Genomic DNA, 18,541 nt, shown 5'->3' with positions numbered 1-18,541 from the left:
GGTCGCTATAACGAAAGTTATACTACATAGCATTTTTTTATTTTTATAAAAATTATATCATATATTTGTACTAAATATTAACATTATCTAAATCTCATAAAACAATAAATAACATCAAATTAATTAAAAATTATAATATTCATATTGAACCAATACAAAATCTAAATTGCGACTCAAAATATCCATAGTAATACTAATATCATAAACTATCGATACTTTTCTAATCAAAATATATTTAGCATTATGACATAATATATCTTTTTTCTATTTAAATTTCAAAATAACCTAAACATCATGGCATAATTAACTATCTTAATCTATTTAAAATATTCAAACTACCATATAGTAAGTATCATTTTGTTACTTCAAAAAAATATCTTAATATATTCAATATGAGCCTTTATTTAAAGCCCATATAAATTGAAAAAAAAAAGAGCTCATGTTGCATAGTGCGCTGTAGCTTTCTTATTTGATTTCATTTGATGGATCTTTCATTTAATCATTAATAGTTTAATATAAAGTTTAGTACGTCAATTGCAAAAAAAAAAAAAAAATCATAGTTAAAATCCAATCTGAGCATTTATTTAAAGCTCATATAAATTAAAAAGAAAAAAAAAAACAACTCATGTTGCATAGCGCGCGCTATTTGCCCTACATACTATGCACTATAGCGGGCCGCTATTACCGCTACAGTGTCCGTAGCTCAAATAGCGCATCTAGGGTCCAAAAATGCTATAGTGCCGCTATGGCGCGCTATTTAGAACACTATTTAAAATAACGGCAGCGCATTTATGGACCTAGCTAGAAGTAACAAACTCAATGGTTACATGATACACACCTCACCGTCACTGTGGCACTACTACAGAACCGCAAACTTGTGGCCGATCCTAATTCGTACCTATCAGGATAGAAACTAAGGCGCACCTTTTTTGTATATTTAGAACAATACCATCGATTCATATCTAATAACCAATTGGTGCATATTGGACCTAGGTTAGCGTCTTAGATGCAACATATTACCATCAACTCAATACAGTAAAGAGTTGGTGTTTATCTATCCAACACCAACGGCTTATATAGATCAACAGTTGGTATATGTGAACCTGAAATGGCAACAGTTGGTTTATCTTAACTGATGTTGAAGACACATTTAAAACCAACTGTGAGACAAAATTAAACAATGTTGTAGTGTTGCCCATCTACACCAACGGTTGACTTGAACCAAACAATCGGTGTTAATCACCAAGTATTTATCGTTTTGCTCCTGATTACAAACACCATCGGTTACATGCAAAAATACATGTGTATTACTCCTTTAAAATAGCGGCAACGCTTTTATTGGACCTAGCTAGAAATAACTAACTCAATGATTCTTGCTTTGGCATTGAAAAAGCCTTAATTAATTCGTAAGAAGGGAAAAATTATTTCCGCATCCAAAAAATCTCTGTTACTACATATGCCTTAATTAAACAAATGTATTTAGTACACCTCGAGAACTGTATTTGAGTTGAACTAACGAATAGATACATAAAAATGAGCACTTGCGTGTGCGCAATCTAAATATCTTGTGGTCAACTATTATAATTAAACAAATTAAAATCAATATGCACATCACCTCTGACTTGAACCATTCTCTTCATGTGATCGTTTGGTTTCTTGTGATTAACTAATTTAATTAAACTAATTGAAATCAATATATACATCAGCTCTGCCTTGAATTATTGTCCTTGTGATTGTTTGGATTCTTGAATCTCAGATCTTTTGTCGCGCAACGCGTGCAATATAGTGCTCAAATGAGTCAATTTCTAAAAGGGCGGATATTAAAAATTCCTGCACCATGAATTTTAAAACCATATCGAACGGTCCAGATCGAGCTGCACAACACTCAAGCTTTCAATTGCATCTAACAAAATCATAGGATTTCTAGATTTATATTTTTAGATTTTAATTGAAAAATATGTAAGTAATATTGAAATGTTAAAAGGTAGATATTAGGATTTTAACATTTTAGATGGATAATATAATATAATGTCTGGAGACTAAATCAAGAGAAACAATCATCTCATATCTTATAAATCCAGATACAAATAAAATATTAATAACAAAAACACAATCCATATTAAATGTTTCATTTAGATCACGTCCAATCTCATGATCTCCATCAGGTATCCATTTGATTAGACTGACAACTCGTTGTCATTTAATCTACAGAACATGATTATCATCTAATCTAAATGGTAATCTTTCATTGATAATTAATGTTCCTTATTAATTATCAAGATTAAAGACGCTTTAGAGTATTTATTAACTCATTTAAAGAGTTCTACAATTCCAAGTCCTCAACCTGAATGATCTATAAATAATAAAATACTCAAGAAATAAGATGACAAATAAATCATCCAATTATATAAACAAAACTTAGAAAACAATGATCATTTGATTGGCTTCTAGATCATAACACCAATAATCTCTCACTTCAGCTAGAGACAATCTCATATACATGGTGACAAGTCAATTTTGATGCTGAAAGATGTACATGGTGGGGCCCACTAAGGAGTGACAAGTCAATTTTGATGCTGAAAGGTGTATATGGTTGGGCCTACTAAGAAGTGACAAGTCAATTTTGATGTTGTGGAATACTGCAAATTGATTGGTCACTCCTTAGTGGGCTGCACAGTGTACATATATCTACCACTTAGTCTCATTCTTACCAACACTCATTCAGTCTTAACGACTAAACTCTTCTGATAGAGAAATGCGAAGACTTACTCGGTCTTTAGAAATCCTTTCTCTATCAAATTTCTATTCTAAATTTTAGAAAGAAAGTTTGAAATCAACAATCTATTGTTTTCTTTAGAAGATGGCTCACGTTAATTTTGATGTGATAAGGATATCTCTTGGTAAGAAATTTCTCCTCAGTCAACTTCATATATCCTCTCTCTCTCACACACACACACACAATTGTAGTTTATGGGTGACGGTTTAGAAATCAAATAAGTGGAAAAATATGCATATATAGAAATCAATTATCTCCTGCATTCCTTCCCTATTGACTGTGTTTAGCGCTCAAAACCTATGTGAACACATGTGATATTCACACCTTTTTTGACATTGGTGATTATTAGACCTCTGTGGTTAGGTGAGGAGTGAAGTAAAATAGATTTTTAAATAAAAAAATATATTTGTCAATTTGATTTTTAAAATAATTAAATAAAAGAAAATATAGAAAATAAAGTTAATTTTTTTATGGGGATATTCAATATTATGGTATTTTCATGAGAAACTCGACTATTTTGGAAGTCTCCATGGACACGCTAGAAATTATTTCAAAAAATATCGATCATTACTAAGAATTTATTTTGAATATTAAAATTTAAAAAATATAAATTATTAAAATTTTGAATATCAAAATATAATAAAAAAGGAGGGTTCAGTTGCCTCCAATTTTGACACCCCCATCATGCTTTCATTTTTGAAAACATCAACAACTCAAAATTTAAAATATAAACGTAAAAAATATCCCGTTAGATGTAATCTATGTTTCTTTTTCACTATGTTATCATAAAAATTATCACATTTCGATTTTCTTTTCGTGTGAATCAATAAGTTAAGAAATAACGTCTAGAAATTATCCACATCGATACATGATTTACAAGATCTTGATAACAAACAAAACAAATTTGAAATATCATAATTTTTTAAAAGGGCATTAATAAAATGATATATATCATATTTGATGGTTTATTTTGAATTTAAATTTTAAAACTTGAGTTATTTAAGTTTATAAATTGAAAATATGATGGAAGTATAAAAAATAAAACTATTTGAACCCTCTTCATAATAATAATAATAATAATAATAATAATAATACAAAAGTGAATTTTTGAAATCATATGGTACGTTCTCATACTTTTAAAATTTCATTTTTATTTTCAATTAAGTTTGAAATTAGAAAGTCATATATGCATATGTGAGAGAATAAATGTAAACAATCAAATAGATTGACCGAAATATTTAATCATTTCGCTCTCATAACTCTAATGTCACCTCCAAATTGAATATAACAGCCTCATATTTATTAAAACATATAGCAGTGGATCTTATATGCATTACCAATAACACCATTACATATTAACCACATGCATTCCAATATTTCTTACAAAATTTATCTGATAGAATATGTCAAACTATATTTTAGAAATATCTCCCACATCATGTCAGTTTCAACAACCAAAAATCCCATTTTTTATGTGATTATGCTGTCAGATCCAATCCAGAACGGTCTCTTTGTATCCGTGCAATAAACCTGATATCGTATGAAAAGAAGTTGAGTTTGCAAGAATCTGTTACTTTGAAAAATCCCGTCTCATTCGTCTTTTTCGTAGTTATATCGAATAGACATATTTCGAATCTTTCTTTTATCATTCTTTTCTCTAAATTTTATATCTCTTTCTTTCTTGCTTTCTCTGTTTCCGTTTTCTTCTTCCTTATTTTTTTGTTTCGTTTCATTTGTTTGTTTCTATTTTTTTCATTGATCTCATCCTAAAAGTGAAGAAAAATGCTTTGAGAATTGAGAGGCTTACGTGGAAATGGGGGTAAAATTGGATCTTTACGCATGTGTGCCGCGTGGCCTCAGTGTCATATGTTGACATTTTTTTCTTCTTTTTTTATTAATATTTACACTTTGCCCCTATAAATTATTGAATATTGTAAATAAGTCCAAATTAAATTTTAACAAACTTATTAAAATTACTAAATAATATATTGGTAATTTAGAATAATTTAATTACATCACTATATGGATTGGAAATAATATTTCTAAATATCCAGATTACTGTTGTATACAGTCAAATACCTTTTCTAGAAGTTATAATTATTGGTGACTGCGGATTAGTAAAATTTATTCAGTTAAACGTTATATATTTTCCTGAAAAATGTTCGTATATTATTGTCACTTTTTAATTTCATATTTGTATTTTACAGAATGTAACACCTAACAATAGAAAAATAATGACAGCACATGAAAGTCAAAGAACTTCTTTTGTTTATTATTTTTTATTTTTGGCATAAGGTGCGTTGTCATTGAAAATAATGACAGAAGGTAGAAAATTGGCCTTACAGGTTTGACATTAGATGGAAACTGAACTTTCAATCGAGAGAAAATGCCAAACAAGGAAATCACTGGTGATGTGATAATGTTGCTTTCAATTGCTGCAAGTCAATGAAAATTTAACAGTCTCTGAGAATTTTCTTGCTAACTAATTCACTTGCACTTCTCGGGTCGGTACTGGGTGCTGCTATTAACACAATAATTTTTTATTTTAACACAACAACTTCACATTTTTTAACTTTATAGACAGTTTTACCCCTATGTACGTAGTTCAATTTACTGTCATTTTTGTTCTCCAAAGGTTATGCAATCTTATGCTTAGTCCATTTATTAGTTACTATATACATTATTAAATAGTAATTATGATTAACTCTTTAATCATATGTAAACATACTTGTATTATTTCATCAAGGGGTCCAGTGATATCATCACTTATTTACATGAATTCAAGGGACATTGGTATTCTTGATAATTACTATATTTTCACATAAGAAATACATACTGATTAGAATATGTATGACTGTCAGTTACGGACAACGTTGGATAATACCCACCATGTAATAATACACTGTGTAAATAAACCTAGTCATTGTACACAGTTAATTCGACCGTGTAAAAACCACCATTTTCAGCACCTTATCTTTTGAGATCTTTGATACGATTGGATTTTGTCAACCATGTATGTTAGTACTATATAATTATGGCTTGGAAACCATGTACACAACATACCTCCCTATTTATACACAACGCTCACTGACACGGTCGTGTAGCCGCGTGTCATTAGCTTTTTGGATTATGTATGGTCGCGTTTTATGTACTAGTGTACCGGTCGTCCTTCGTTTAAATTTCAAAGTATCTCTGCTTGACTGGTGGTTTAAATTATTCTCTTGCCCTACTTGTTGTCCACCTACCCTCTCTCTCCTTGAACCTTTTCTCTTTTCGCCCACTCATTTAACGATTTCTTTATCCATAATATTAAAAAAAAGGGAATAACTGTTGCCATATGCTTCAAATAATCTTAAATATCTGATTTTTTTCATCAAAACTTAAAAATTGCTTATTTTTCTCACTAAACACATATATGTGAGGAAAATAAGCAATTTTTAAAAATCTATTTTATTTAAAAGTCTATTTTACTTCACTCCTCACCTAACCACAGAGGTCTAATAATCACCAATGTCAAAAAAGGTGTGAATATCACATGTGTTCACATAGGTTTTGAGCGCTAAACACAGCCAAGAGGGAAGGAATGCCGGAGATATCCCTGTGACTTGTTTTAATTACTAAGAGCAGCTTGATCCGCATCGTATCAATAGCTTGAAAAAATACATTGAGATGGATAAATTTGCATATTAAATGTAAAATGAACAATATAATAGAATTTATAATAACAAAATTTCAAAGTTGGGGTGGCTTAGCACACCCCAGGTACACCTATATATGTTTCGCCCTGCTTAGCTGCATATTATTGCCCTCGATTCAGTACAGTAAAAAGTTGGTGCCATCTACCCAATAGCTCATGGAGATCAACAGTTGGTATATTTGGACCATGCAACACCAACAGTTAGTTTTATCTTAACCAATGTCGAAGACGCATTTAAAATCAACTGGGGGACAAAATTAAGCGATGTTGTAGTATTTCCAATATACACGGACGTTTGATTTTAACCAAACAATCGGTGTTAATCTCCATTATTTTTGTAAAGGTTAAACGAGAAAGAACACCATAGTAAAAAAAAAAAATTCTTTCTGGTCTTTTTAATAAATATACCTCTTGTTTAATCTTATGTACATGATAAAAAAGTCACAACTCGATAAGACGTGAGAAAGAGATATATCAACTGTAAATTATTAAACAAATGCGTTGAGTACACGTCAATAACGAATAATTACAAGTTGTCTTAAACGAATGCATTGAGTGCACCTCAAGAAATGCATTTGAGTTGAGCTAGTGGTAAGTTTTTAATTAAACAAATTAAAATCAATATATATACACATCAGCTCTGCCTTGAATTATACTCTCAAATCGACCCATCAACTTCTCTCTCCTACCTGTACCTCTTTCGCTCTCCACTTCTCATCTAGCACAATAGCACACAAGAGTTATAGCTGTAAGTTCTTGGCTTCCACTTGATTATATATTCTTTGATTGTGGCATACTTAAAATGTTGGAGCAGCGATGGATATATAGAGTGAACAATACTTGCTCAAGTGTATAATTTTCTTAATTACATGAAATATTACTGTCATTCTCTTAAAAAAATTATAATTATTTAATTTATTCATCAAAATTAAAAAATTGGTTATTTTCCCACTAAATGAAACTTAGCTAGAAACATGGATGCTTTGCAAAATAGTACTTAATAAAGAAGTCAATTATTATTAGTTTGTCACTTCTACCAATACAAATTTAGCTCTTTTTCATCAAGACAAAATAAATAGTTAAACTTGCACATTAGCATTCATCATTTGACCTATTAGGATGCAAAAGAATTAATATTATTTGTAGTTGGACAATAAGGTTAATTTTGCCCATTTCAAGAGAATGGTAAATTAGTCCCTTCATCTTTAAGTAAAAGATTAATCATAAGCTCAAGTCAAGGTTTAAAATTTAATTGAAGAAATGGGAAATAAGAAAAGATTGTTGTTTTTGGTGGAAAAAAAAAAACTCCAAATTTTGATGGAATAATTAGATTTTTAGATGTTTCTGATGGATATGACAATAATTGCCCCTACATGTTTTGCATTCCTGCATGTTTTGTATTCCTGCATGTTTTGTGCTGACAAACACATTCCTTTTGTGCAGAGCGGATATACACACGATGTGGAAGCTTAAAATTGCAGAAGGTGGACCACTGGTGAAAACTTGCTATGGACATATTGGAAGAGAAACATGGGAGTTCGATGAAACGCTTGGATCTAGTGAAGATCGAGCAGCAGTAGAAAGGGCTCGAAAGGAATTTTCCCTAAATAGGCACAATAGGAGGCAAAGCTCAGATCTTCTAGCAAGGATGCAGGTTAAATTTATATTTAGTTATATTGGTTACAGTAAGTTGTAGATGTTATAAAATATACAAGACGGTTCAATATGATTGAAGAGGAAATTTAGAGTGAGTCTATGGTACTATGCATATTACGATTTGTTACCGTGCTACGGCTCTATATTCGAGTTTTCAAATCCTAACGGTCGATCCGAACCGTTCATCTTGTTCTCCATATTAATATGTATTTGGAGACCAAATTTTACATTTTTTGAAATTTTTTTACTATTTTTTTAGATTTATTGAAAATCACTGTTTTTGGATGGTCCAGAATTTTCAGATCAAGTGATTTTCTAAATATCTAAAAAATAGTAAAAATTTTTCAAAAAATGTAAAATTTGGTCTCCAAACACATATTAATATGAAGAACAAGATGAACGGTTCGGATCGACCGTTAGGATTTGAAAACTCGAATATAGAGCCGTAGCACGGTAACAACCTGTGATATGCATAGTACCATAGACTCACTCGGAAATTTATCTGGGCCACAACAAGGATCAGGAATTGTCATTCATAAGGTATCAGTTTTTTAGTAAAATAACTTATATATTGTATATATGTGAATTGTGATAGAACAAGTTGCGATTTGATGACAATTGTTACTTATTTTCGTCTAGTCTGTTGATTTTAACTTTTCAAGTTAATTACATGGTAATTCGGCTGGTATAAAAGGGTTTGATTTGGCTCTATGTAAAATAGTCTGGTTAATATGAAAGTTGATCTTTATTTGGCACCATTACTAAATATTCCATGCTCCGTAGGTTCCAATTATCATCAACTTCAATGCCTGAATCATTTGAATCCTAATTGATTGTTCTTGACAACAGTTTATCATTCAGTGCCCATTTTGTTCTCCTCCGAGTTTTAATTTTCAAATACTGTCTAAGCATTGCTATTTACAAATGATTTTTTAGACTAATAACTAAAGCTCAATATCTCAATTATCTTCAGTTCAATGTATATGCCTTCAGTGTTAGGCCCCTAATTGTAATTTATTATCCACAATTAAGTTAGAAACCATAATACCTACATATATATATCCGTCCTTGCAAAGTTGCCATCTCTTTATAAGTTTCTTGTTTGCTTAAACTGCAGCTAGCCAAAGAGAACAACTTCGATTATTTTAAAAGTCCAAGCAAAACTGAGGAGAATTCTGAAAAAACAGCTTCAGTAGCTCTGCAGGAAGCGCTTGATTATTTTTCAGCAATTCAGGCAAAGGATGGACATTGGCCTGGAGATTATCCTGGACCTTTATTTCTCACCCCTCTTTTGGTATATCTATTTTTAATTTTTATATCTTTTTCACCTACTTCAGTATTGCTCTTTATTTTAGTTCATTTCGCCTTCTGTGCTTGTGCCTTTTATTTTCATATTTTGCTGCTATGTTGGTGGCCAGGAACTTTGTATGTCATTTTTACACATGCGACGTGACACATGAATTTTGTTAATTAATGCAGGTCATTGTTCTTTACGTCACTGAATCTTTTCATGTATTATCTTCTGAGCACCAGAAGGAGTTGTGTCGTTACATGTATAACCTTCAAGTAAGGCACTACCAAATTTAAATATATTAGCTAATTATCCATCAGCCCGTCTAAATACATGAAAAATTCAGAACTTCTTCACTGGACCTAGATCTTTACTTATGAGCAAAGCACATCAATTAAGGCTATAAATGTTTTCTCTTTTTTCTGATTAAATAACAGAACAAAGACGGTGGTTGGGGTCTACATGCAGAGATGCCCAGTTGCATGATATGTACTGCTCTAAACTACACTGGTTTAAGGCTCCTTGGAGAAAAGGCTGATGAGGAGGCCATGCATGAGGCAAGAAAATGGATCCATGATCGTGGTGGAGTTACTATGATAGCATCATGGGGAAAACTTCTTCTCTCGGTAATTATTTTTTTTACTAGCCGAAAGAAAAATACCAGCATTCCTTGAGTAATCCGGCCCAATAAGGAAGCCCGAATTTGCCTTTATCATTTATAAAAATGTGAAAAGGATCTTTTAAAGGCCACTTGTCCAGAAATGACTTGGCCTAATAGAGAAGTCCAAAATTGCCTTTATAAGTACCAAAGAAACAGATAAAACAAGCTAGCACATAATTAGACCATCTAGGGGTGTCAACGGGTATGGTAAGGGTCGGGTGGAAGCATTTTCATACCCGTATCCATCACAAATTATCCGTTACAAATTGTCTTATCCATACCCTACCCTTACTCATTGTAGTTGTCGGATAATGAAACGGTAGCGGATAAATAACAGTTAATATTTGTATAATAATTATTTTTATTATTTATTAAATAAAACACTAAGACACATTTATTTGTCACATATATAATCACATTACTAGTATGAAAATTAATTCCAACTAAATTATTTTTTTTTATCAAAACACAAATTAAAAAAAATATATATCTTTGTTCTTTCATTAAAAAATAATCAGGCATGCAAATAAAAACAAGATGGTCAATTGTTCAAGTGCTTTGATGGTGAATTATGTTTATCACAGTTACATAAATGGTTAATTGTTCAACTTAGAAAATTTAATAAATTTTGTTTCCAAAATCAAGAGTAGTTGGCAGTTGAATGGTTGGAGATGGATAATAATTCAATACTCATTAAGATATATAATATATGTAATTTTTTTATATAATTACCCGATCAGATAACGGGTACAAAATAGGCTTTATCCGTACCTTTACCGGTTTTGATAACGGAAAAAAATCTTTACCTGTACTCGATAAGTTTACGAAAAAAAAATCTTACCCATATCCGTCTTATTGAATACGGTACGGGTCGGGTAAACAGATAAAAGGGTGCCATTGACACCCCTAAGACCATCCCTTGATTTTTTGTTTCTTAGATAAAAACCTGGACCATTCGAATTTGTCTTGTCAAATAGGGTTTTATGTAGTTATAGTTACTTATTCTAGTATCTATTTTACATAGAAAATTGGGGAATCGACTATATGACAACCATAGTAGGAATTATCGGTATCGGGATCGGGATCGGTCCCAGCCGATACCGATACAGGATCGGAGTATCGGCTCAGGATTGGCCTAGGATCGGGTTTTTTTTTTTCTATATGATTTCCTACGTGAGAATCGGCTCAGGATCGGATCGTACTCGGCCGATACCGATACGTATCGGCCGATCTGTATCGGTATCGGCCGATATTTCCTACTATGATGACAACTTTGTTTTCAAAAGGCATTGCGTATTGCTTGTAATCTTCAACAGGTTTCATATTAAGAAAAGGTTTAGATACTGTTAATTTTCTTGTGGATTGTTAGCTCACATAAATCTTAGCACGCTGCACGCCTTTCAATTATTAGGCAGAACTGAAACAAATATTCCTATATAATATAGCAAATTTTGCTAATAATACAATTTTCACAGGGAGTCATAAATTAAACAAAAATTAGCTGGAAAATTAGATCTGAATGTACACATAAGAACTGTCACAAGAATCTGGTCAATGGAACCATTGCACACAATTAATCCCTCTTCACACTATGTAAAATACAGAATGGACTGTTACCTTTGCAATTGCAGCCTAGTCCTATCTAATTATATAGTTCATAGAATATTTCAGTGAAGAATATTGGGAATTTAATCAAGTTGTGAGCTCTAATATGAATTTCTAACAGGTGCTTGGGGCATATGAATGGTCAGGCGTGATACCCATGCCGCCAGAGCTTTTTCTTCTTCCTTCCTTTTTGCCCATCCATCCAGGTATAATACCAGCATATATCATGGTATCTAGTAGTGCAGACATATATTATTATAACGACCACTTTGTAATACAGGGAAATACTTCTGCCGTATAAGATTGATTCTGGTAGCATTTTTATATTTATATGGAAAGCGATTTGTTGGTCCCATCACAAAGACAGTGCTATCCTTGAGAGAAGAGTTGCACATTCAACCCTACCACAGCATAGATTGGAACCAAGCACGCAAACTGCTTGCTAAGGTAGCATTCTCGTTTTGCTATACTTTCCTTGTTAGTAATGTTCTCTTTTTTACTAAAAATTCCGTGGAATCTGAATGTAGGAAGACAGATTCGTACCACGCGCAAGATTGCAACAATACTTGAGTGAATTCCTATACAAAATAGGTGAACCTCTATTTACCACTTGGCCCATTTCGCTAGTGAGAAAAAGAGCACTAGATGCAATTGAGAAATATTTACAATATGAAGATGAAGACACAATGTACATATGCATGGGAGCATTTGAAAAGGTCGAGTAGGTATTTCAGCGTTGCTAGTTTCTTTGTTTATTTGAAGTAGCTTTATTATTTTCGAGAGGAGCCTATTTATGGTTAGCAGAATTAATGCAACTGTTTCACGTAATTTTTTTTTTGAAAAATATATATATAAAGTGCCCCAAATGTCCCAATAGAAACTGACAAAATGGAAAAATAGAAAGTGCCCCAAATGAATACCCCCATGACCCAACAACTGACAACACAGCACACACCCCAATGACTATGAAGGCATACCACAATGAAAAACATACATTCTATTGTAATAAATCCAGATAGAAGGTGCCAAATAGCCCAACTAAGATGACAAACATGCATTATGTAATTATTCTTATGTGTTTATAAACTTTGATGTAGATGGTAACAATGCAATTACAAATGATTGAAATTTCTTTAAGATAAATTAAGCTCATAATTACCTTCTGAACAGTGTCTTAGGACGCTCTGTTCTTTTGTGAGGGATCCAAATAACAACAGGCTCCAGGACCATCTTGAAAGAATACCAGACAAACTATGGATTGGTGAAGATGGCATGAAATGGAGGGTACGCTTTTCAAGTTATGGTTTTCTTACATTTCTAGGGCAGTCAATAAAAATCTAAAATCCTTCAAACTACAAAAATTATAATTTGTATAGGTTTCAGCTGAAACTACAATATAAAAAGAAAAAGTAAACTATGGAAGAAATGAGAAAGAAAAACTATGTATATATGGTAAGGCTTGTTTATTTCTTTTTTAAATGGTACTAGATGTTTGATACCACCTTGAAAAACTGCCCTTTGGTTTCATAATGAAATGCTGAGCTAAAAAAGGATCAAAGTCCAACTATATATATAAAACAGAAGAAGTGGCTAAAATCTGTAAGAAGTGAGGACTCTGAGAAAACCTTGGTCCATACTCTACCTCTGAAAGATTTACAGAAGCAGATGTTTGATATGAAATTTTCAGTTGGTATTTTTATGTGTGATTCATTTATTTAATTAAGAATTCCTTGCACCTATCTTGCTGTAAAAATGGCACCGTGTAGCCCGATACTATAGTTGGAGAACCCTTGCACCTAGGGTGCATGTGAGCTAAATGACTGACTGGATAGGTCAACCTGCACCTGACTAAACCTGATATGGCCTATCTAAGAACCACCCAAGTTTATTACTGGCTCAGGCAGAGGTAAATCCAAACTATAGAGATAAGATCAGGTCATACCCCTATACGTAAATACTAAAAAATATCTACCCAACCCAAACTAAACCAGATGATGTTATCTGGCATGTCACGGAATTGTTAATGTATATGATACAGGTGCCTTACTCAGTTACTCTTTCCATCCAGCTAAACATTCAGTCATACAAAAGATAAAACAAATACCATCAAATTTGTTAATTAAGTTTACAAAAATTTGTGTAGTCCTGAACTTTAATCCAACAATTAAAACATATAATAATATTTCAAATTAAATTAACCGTCAGACTGAATTTTTAGGATTCACTCCCATTTCTTCTTGAAAAATGAACCAAAAGAGCACTATGTTTCTAGAGTAGCCAAATGTTTAGATATCAGCCTTTAAGGGGTTAACAGTGACATGTTGTCATAATAACAACAGATACTTTATTTAGTATATTTTATACAGTTGTTCAAGATTTAACTCTCGTCCTTTTCCTGTATTATAATTAGGCAACTTCAAGTCAGTTATGGGATGTTGCTTTAGCAGTTCAAGCAATATTCGCATGTGACCTTGGTAAAGAGAAATGGAATACACTAAGAAAAGCTCATGATTTCATAAAAGCCTCACAGGTAAATTTATCACAAACAAATAACTTTATTTTCTTATTTCTAAAGTATCTTTCAGTCTTAGTTAAACAATTCAGCAATGTCCGATATATATCCACCAGTTATTGCACTTAGAATAGTGGTGGAGCCAAAATTTCCCATCTGCGGAAATGAAAGAAGATCTAAAATTTTTCATTACATAAAGTTACCAATTTCATACAAATTTTAGGGTTTTTAGTTATCCAGTGGGGTTTATTGACCCCAGCGGGAGCTCACTTAGCTCCCCCACTAACTAAGAAATTCAATAAAACGTACATAAAGAAGCAAATTGTTATGCCGATAATCAGGTATTTCACTTTGAGGGAGTTAGTAAGACATCTAATGAAAATTTTGAAAATAATTTCAAACTTAGTCCATGATCATATTTTTTTTTTTGGTTTTAGTTACTTGATAACCCCACAGGTGACTTTGTTCGTTATTACCGTCATATTTCTAAAGGTGGTTGGGGCTTTGCAACCGCAGATGAAGGATGGGTTGTTTCAGACTGTACAGCAGAGGCTCTCAAGGTTACATTGATAACATGAAAATTCTGTTAATCTATGAGAGTTTGCATAGGGAACTTCAAAACAGTTATTATGTTGATTTGGTTATTCTGCAGGCATTGCTACTGCTGTCAAGAATTTCACCAGACCTTGTTGGTGACCATGCAACAAGAGAAAGAATGTGTCAAGCAGTTAATATAATTATGTCTTTGCAGGTCCTTTTTCTATGCTGTTGTTCCATTTTCTTTTCCTTTATTGATGTTCGAAAGATACATTTGGAGTCGCATTATTTCTTGACTCATAAACCATAAAATATTTAAGCAGAATCCTGATGGTGGTTTCTCATCATGGGAATTACAACGAGCATCTCCATGGGTTGAGGTATTATGTGCATTAACAATTACATATTCTCGTCTCTTTTTCTTGCTTAGCATACCGGGGGAAGTAGATTGCAAATTAATTGATGAACAAAAGCAAGAATTACTACCATCCATCATAATTAGAAATGCGAGGGGTTTGATATTTTGTTATCTCAAGCACATATTGAGACATTTATATATTTCTACCATTTATTTAAATTAAACTCGTTTCCTGATGTAGTATGTTAGATTTAATAACTCATTTCCTTTAATTTTAATGGTAGGTGTTAAACATGACAGACATGTTCAAGGACGTGATGGTGGAATATTCGTAAGGATTGCAATTTTTTCCTAAAAGGGTTCCAATACAATGTTTGGAGCTAGAAAAAGAAGAATGACTCAATTAATTTCAGGTACGTGGAATGCACGTCGTCAGCTATCCAGGCATTGGTGCTGTTTAAAGAGAAATATCCCTTACACCGCAGTGATGAAATAGAAAACTGCATAAAAAAGGCAACAGATTTCGTCCAGAAAAAACAAAATGATGATGGTTCATGGTAAGGATTCTTTTATTGCATCAAACTTGTTTACTTTTCTGTCCTTCTAATTCACTTTCTTTATTGTGGTGGAATTTCCTTTCTTTTTTTATAACTTCATGTTTTATGCTTTTATGTTATTCTTGGAGGTCGCCAGCAAGTAGTTTTTACTTTTTACCATCTTAGTTTTACCATAGAACAGTATAATATGCAAAAGAAACCACATTAATAAATGACCTTACCAAAAGTAACCATCTGACATCTACTTGTAAAAAGAAAAAACAAATTAAGTGGTATTACTAGCTGGTATACACGGGACAATTATTTTATGAATATGTAGGTTTGGATCATGGGCAGTGTGCTACACTTATGGAACATGGTTTGGAATAGAAGCTTTATTGGCAATTGGGAAAAGCTACGAAACTTGTGAGGCCATTCGCAAGGCTTGTGCATTTCTCCTTTCAAAACAACTGCATGATGGAGGCTGGGGCGAGAGTTATCTTTCTAGCATAAAAGAGGTAAAGTTTTTGGAAAATACATTGTTTAAGTAATAAAATCTATCAAATTAATTTGTTTTGGGTAGCGTGTAGACTTGCTTACCAGATAACAACCCCCACCCCCCCCCCCCCCCCCCCCCGAAAAAAAAAAAAAAAAACCCTTTTTTTTGGCTGAGCTTGTTGAAAATTAATTCAAAAGTAGTTTTAGATGATCTCTACATGAGTTGATTTACAAGCAGTTTTTAGACGTATGAGAAATCCACTGGCTATTTTAGGTATCGGTTATTTTTAAGCATAGTTATATTAGGAATAGTTTGTGTAGTGGGTGCTTAATTTAGCAAAGCTGTGGGTGTTTATTTTACAAATGTTGTACTGCTTTAAATGTCGTAGAACTCTATGTAAATGAGTAAGAGAGAAAATAAAGTGTTGTTTCTGTACAGGAAAATATTATTCTCTTCAATCTTTTGCATACTGGCAAAAAGCAATGCAGTATTGCTGAGTTTATCCCAACAAAACTTTGAATCCATACAGAAGTCCAATTTTGAAGTAACCTGTGCTTTTTATTATTTCAAATATATATGTATAATTTTTTGGATTTCAAATATTTTTGTATTTCTGCATAAAAACCCTGAAAAGTTAATTTGTAAAGGTAAATATTACTATGCTAGATTTCAGAACTGTACTGGTGAGAACAAACACATTTTCCATTTTGTTTGAGATTGTTTTTACCTGCATAAAATTATATAGTTAATTAGGTAATTTAGTGTCAACCCATAAATAAGTGAAAATGTTTTTAATTTGTTTGCAAAAATTTACTACACAGTCCTGGTTATAAAGCCTTTTGCTTCTCTTTAAGCATATCATATATATTTTACAGGAATATACAAATCTAGTCGGAAATAAATCAAATTTGGTGAACACAGCATGGGCAATGCTCGCACTTCTAAAAGCTGGCCAGGTTTTACCATTTTGTTTAATTATGTATTAGATTTTCATGTGTACCTTTTAAATAAAAAATATCATTGAGATCCCAGCAAAACCAGATAATTAATATGGATGCCCTTACCTAAGTAGTAAACTATCATCCACAAGCGGAGAGGGCTATTTTACCCTAAAAAAAGTCGAGATCCCAAGTAAAAAAAAATATTCTCTTGCACAAGTGTAGAGGGTTGCTAAGCTATGCTTTCAAGCTATGCTTTAAAGGGATTACATGGTATTCTGAGGTTTTGCAGGGTTTTAAGAAAATGAATGCCTGTTGTTCTATTTCCATATTTTCTTTCAAGTGTGATTATTCATGAAATAAATATTATGTTCTGGCACTCGTCACACATCATGCCAGCCAAGTCTAAACCTAAACTTATGCTTATTCATGTCTCATAACTCTTGCTTCCCTTTTTAAATATGCACCAACATATATTCAAAACACCATCTGAAATATACTATACTACCGACATATATTCAAAACATATACTACCAACTTTCAGGTTGAAAGAGATCCAACTCCAGTGCATCGAGCAGCCAGCCTACTAATTGGCATACAATTAGAAAATGGAGACTTCCCCCAACAGGTACATAATACCACAAACAAACCAACAGTTATAAATTTTTGAAAGAAGGTTGCCGTTTTATAACTTGCCTGTTTTGAATGGAGATTATTGACATTAAAACCAATAAAACAGCCCACTAATGACTAGCAACCTGGTAGTATATAGGTCCCATCTGCAATTATACTTTTTTTAACTGGATGTTTGGTAATAATACAAATGTATTTGTACTATTAGGAAATGCTGGGGAGCTTCATGAAGTTTGGGTTCCTAAATTTTATGGCGTATCGAAACATCTTTCCAATTTGGGCTCTTGCAGAATATAATAAAAGTTGTGTGCTCTCCAACACTGCATAAATTCTTATATGTATATTGTTTTCATAGTAAATAATTTCAACTTTATTTTATGGTGAAATTTCATGTATCCCGTCAAAAGTTTGTAATTTCAATATTACGTATTTACCCCTCAAAAGTTTGTAATTGTATCTACTGAATTGAAACTGTATTATTTCGTGACAGATTTGTTGTTCGTTTGTATGTAAGGAAATTAAGAATTTTCGTCAGTTGTATGTATTTCACCTTCTGTAGAAGTCTACTACAATGTACCAATTTGTTCTTGTCATTTGAGTTTCTCTCTTAATTGTAATAACTATACCAAAACACCGAAGTCGTGTTCAGAATGTTTAACTAAGATGTGATAAACAGATGGGCACAATATCAAAATATCCCTACAGAATTAATCATAATTAATTTTTATTTTAATTGCAGCTCTTGATCTTCCAATTATAAATTATCAAGAAGTAACAACAAAAAACCACAAGACATTTTGTTCTAGGTGGTCTAATTAAAAACACTGTTCGTAAAATGAAAC

At 32.3% G+C, this 18,541-nt stretch overlaps 1 protein-coding gene and 1 long non-coding RNA gene across 3 annotated transcripts in view; one reads left to right on the top strand and one right to left on the bottom strand.

Annotated features, from left to right (window-relative positions):
* Positions 1 to 18,541, bottom strand: part of LOC144549200 (uncharacterized) — a 44,263-nt gene that overhangs the window by 25,034 nt on the left and 688 nt on the right. The gene's annotated exons all lie outside the window — the stretch shown is intronic.
* LOC144549071 (cycloartenol synthase 2-like) lies at positions 7,897 to 18,396 on the top strand. Of its 2 annotated transcripts, XM_078297825.1 has the most exons (18): positions 7,897 to 8,127; positions 9,247 to 9,423; positions 9,609 to 9,695; positions 9,858 to 10,046; positions 11,808 to 11,892; positions 11,967 to 12,133; positions 12,214 to 12,402; positions 12,857 to 12,970; positions 14,097 to 14,216; positions 14,636 to 14,758; positions 14,851 to 14,949; positions 15,059 to 15,115; positions 15,378 to 15,424; positions 15,507 to 15,650; positions 15,970 to 16,147; positions 17,004 to 17,084; positions 17,611 to 17,694; positions 17,908 to 18,396. In XM_078297825.1, the coding sequence occupies exons 1-18, from the start codon at positions 7,933 to 7,935 to the stop codon at positions 18,025 to 18,027; spliced, it is 2,256 nt and encodes a 751-aa protein (XP_078153951.1). In that variant the 5' UTR covers positions 7,897 to 7,932; the 3' UTR covers positions 18,028 to 18,396. The 2 variants fall into 2 exon arrangements, with proteins under 2 accessions (XP_078153951.1, XP_078153952.1); XM_078297826.1 differs by lacking the exon at positions 17,004 to 17,084 and having other exon boundaries at positions 7,902 to 8,127.

This window comes from Carex rostrata, chromosome 34 (genome assembly GCF_964058835.1).
Source record: "Carex rostrata chromosome 34, lpCarRost1.2, whole genome shotgun sequence".
Classification (NCBI taxonomy): domain Eukaryota; kingdom Viridiplantae; phylum Streptophyta; class Magnoliopsida; order Poales; family Cyperaceae; genus Carex; species Carex rostrata.
Note: the sequence above shows the minus strand (reverse complement) of the source record. Positions and strands in the feature narration are given on the sequence as shown.

What these genes read in the sequence shown, in the direction of transcription:
- LOC144549071 (XM_078297825.1), top strand. Translation starts at nt 7,933, where the DNA reads ATGTGGAAGCTTAAAATTGCAGAAGGTGGACCACTGGTGAAAACTTGC. An exon ending in CTTTTTGCCCATCCATCCAG is followed by an intron (nt 11,893 to 11,966) that starts GTATAATACCAG and finishes TTTGTAATACAG; the next exon opens with GGAAATACTTCTGCCGTATA. An exon ending in GCATGGGAGCATTTGAAAAG is followed by an intron (nt 12,403 to 12,856) that starts GTCGAGTAGGTA and finishes CCTTCTGAACAG; the next exon opens with TGTCTTAGGACGCTCTGTTC.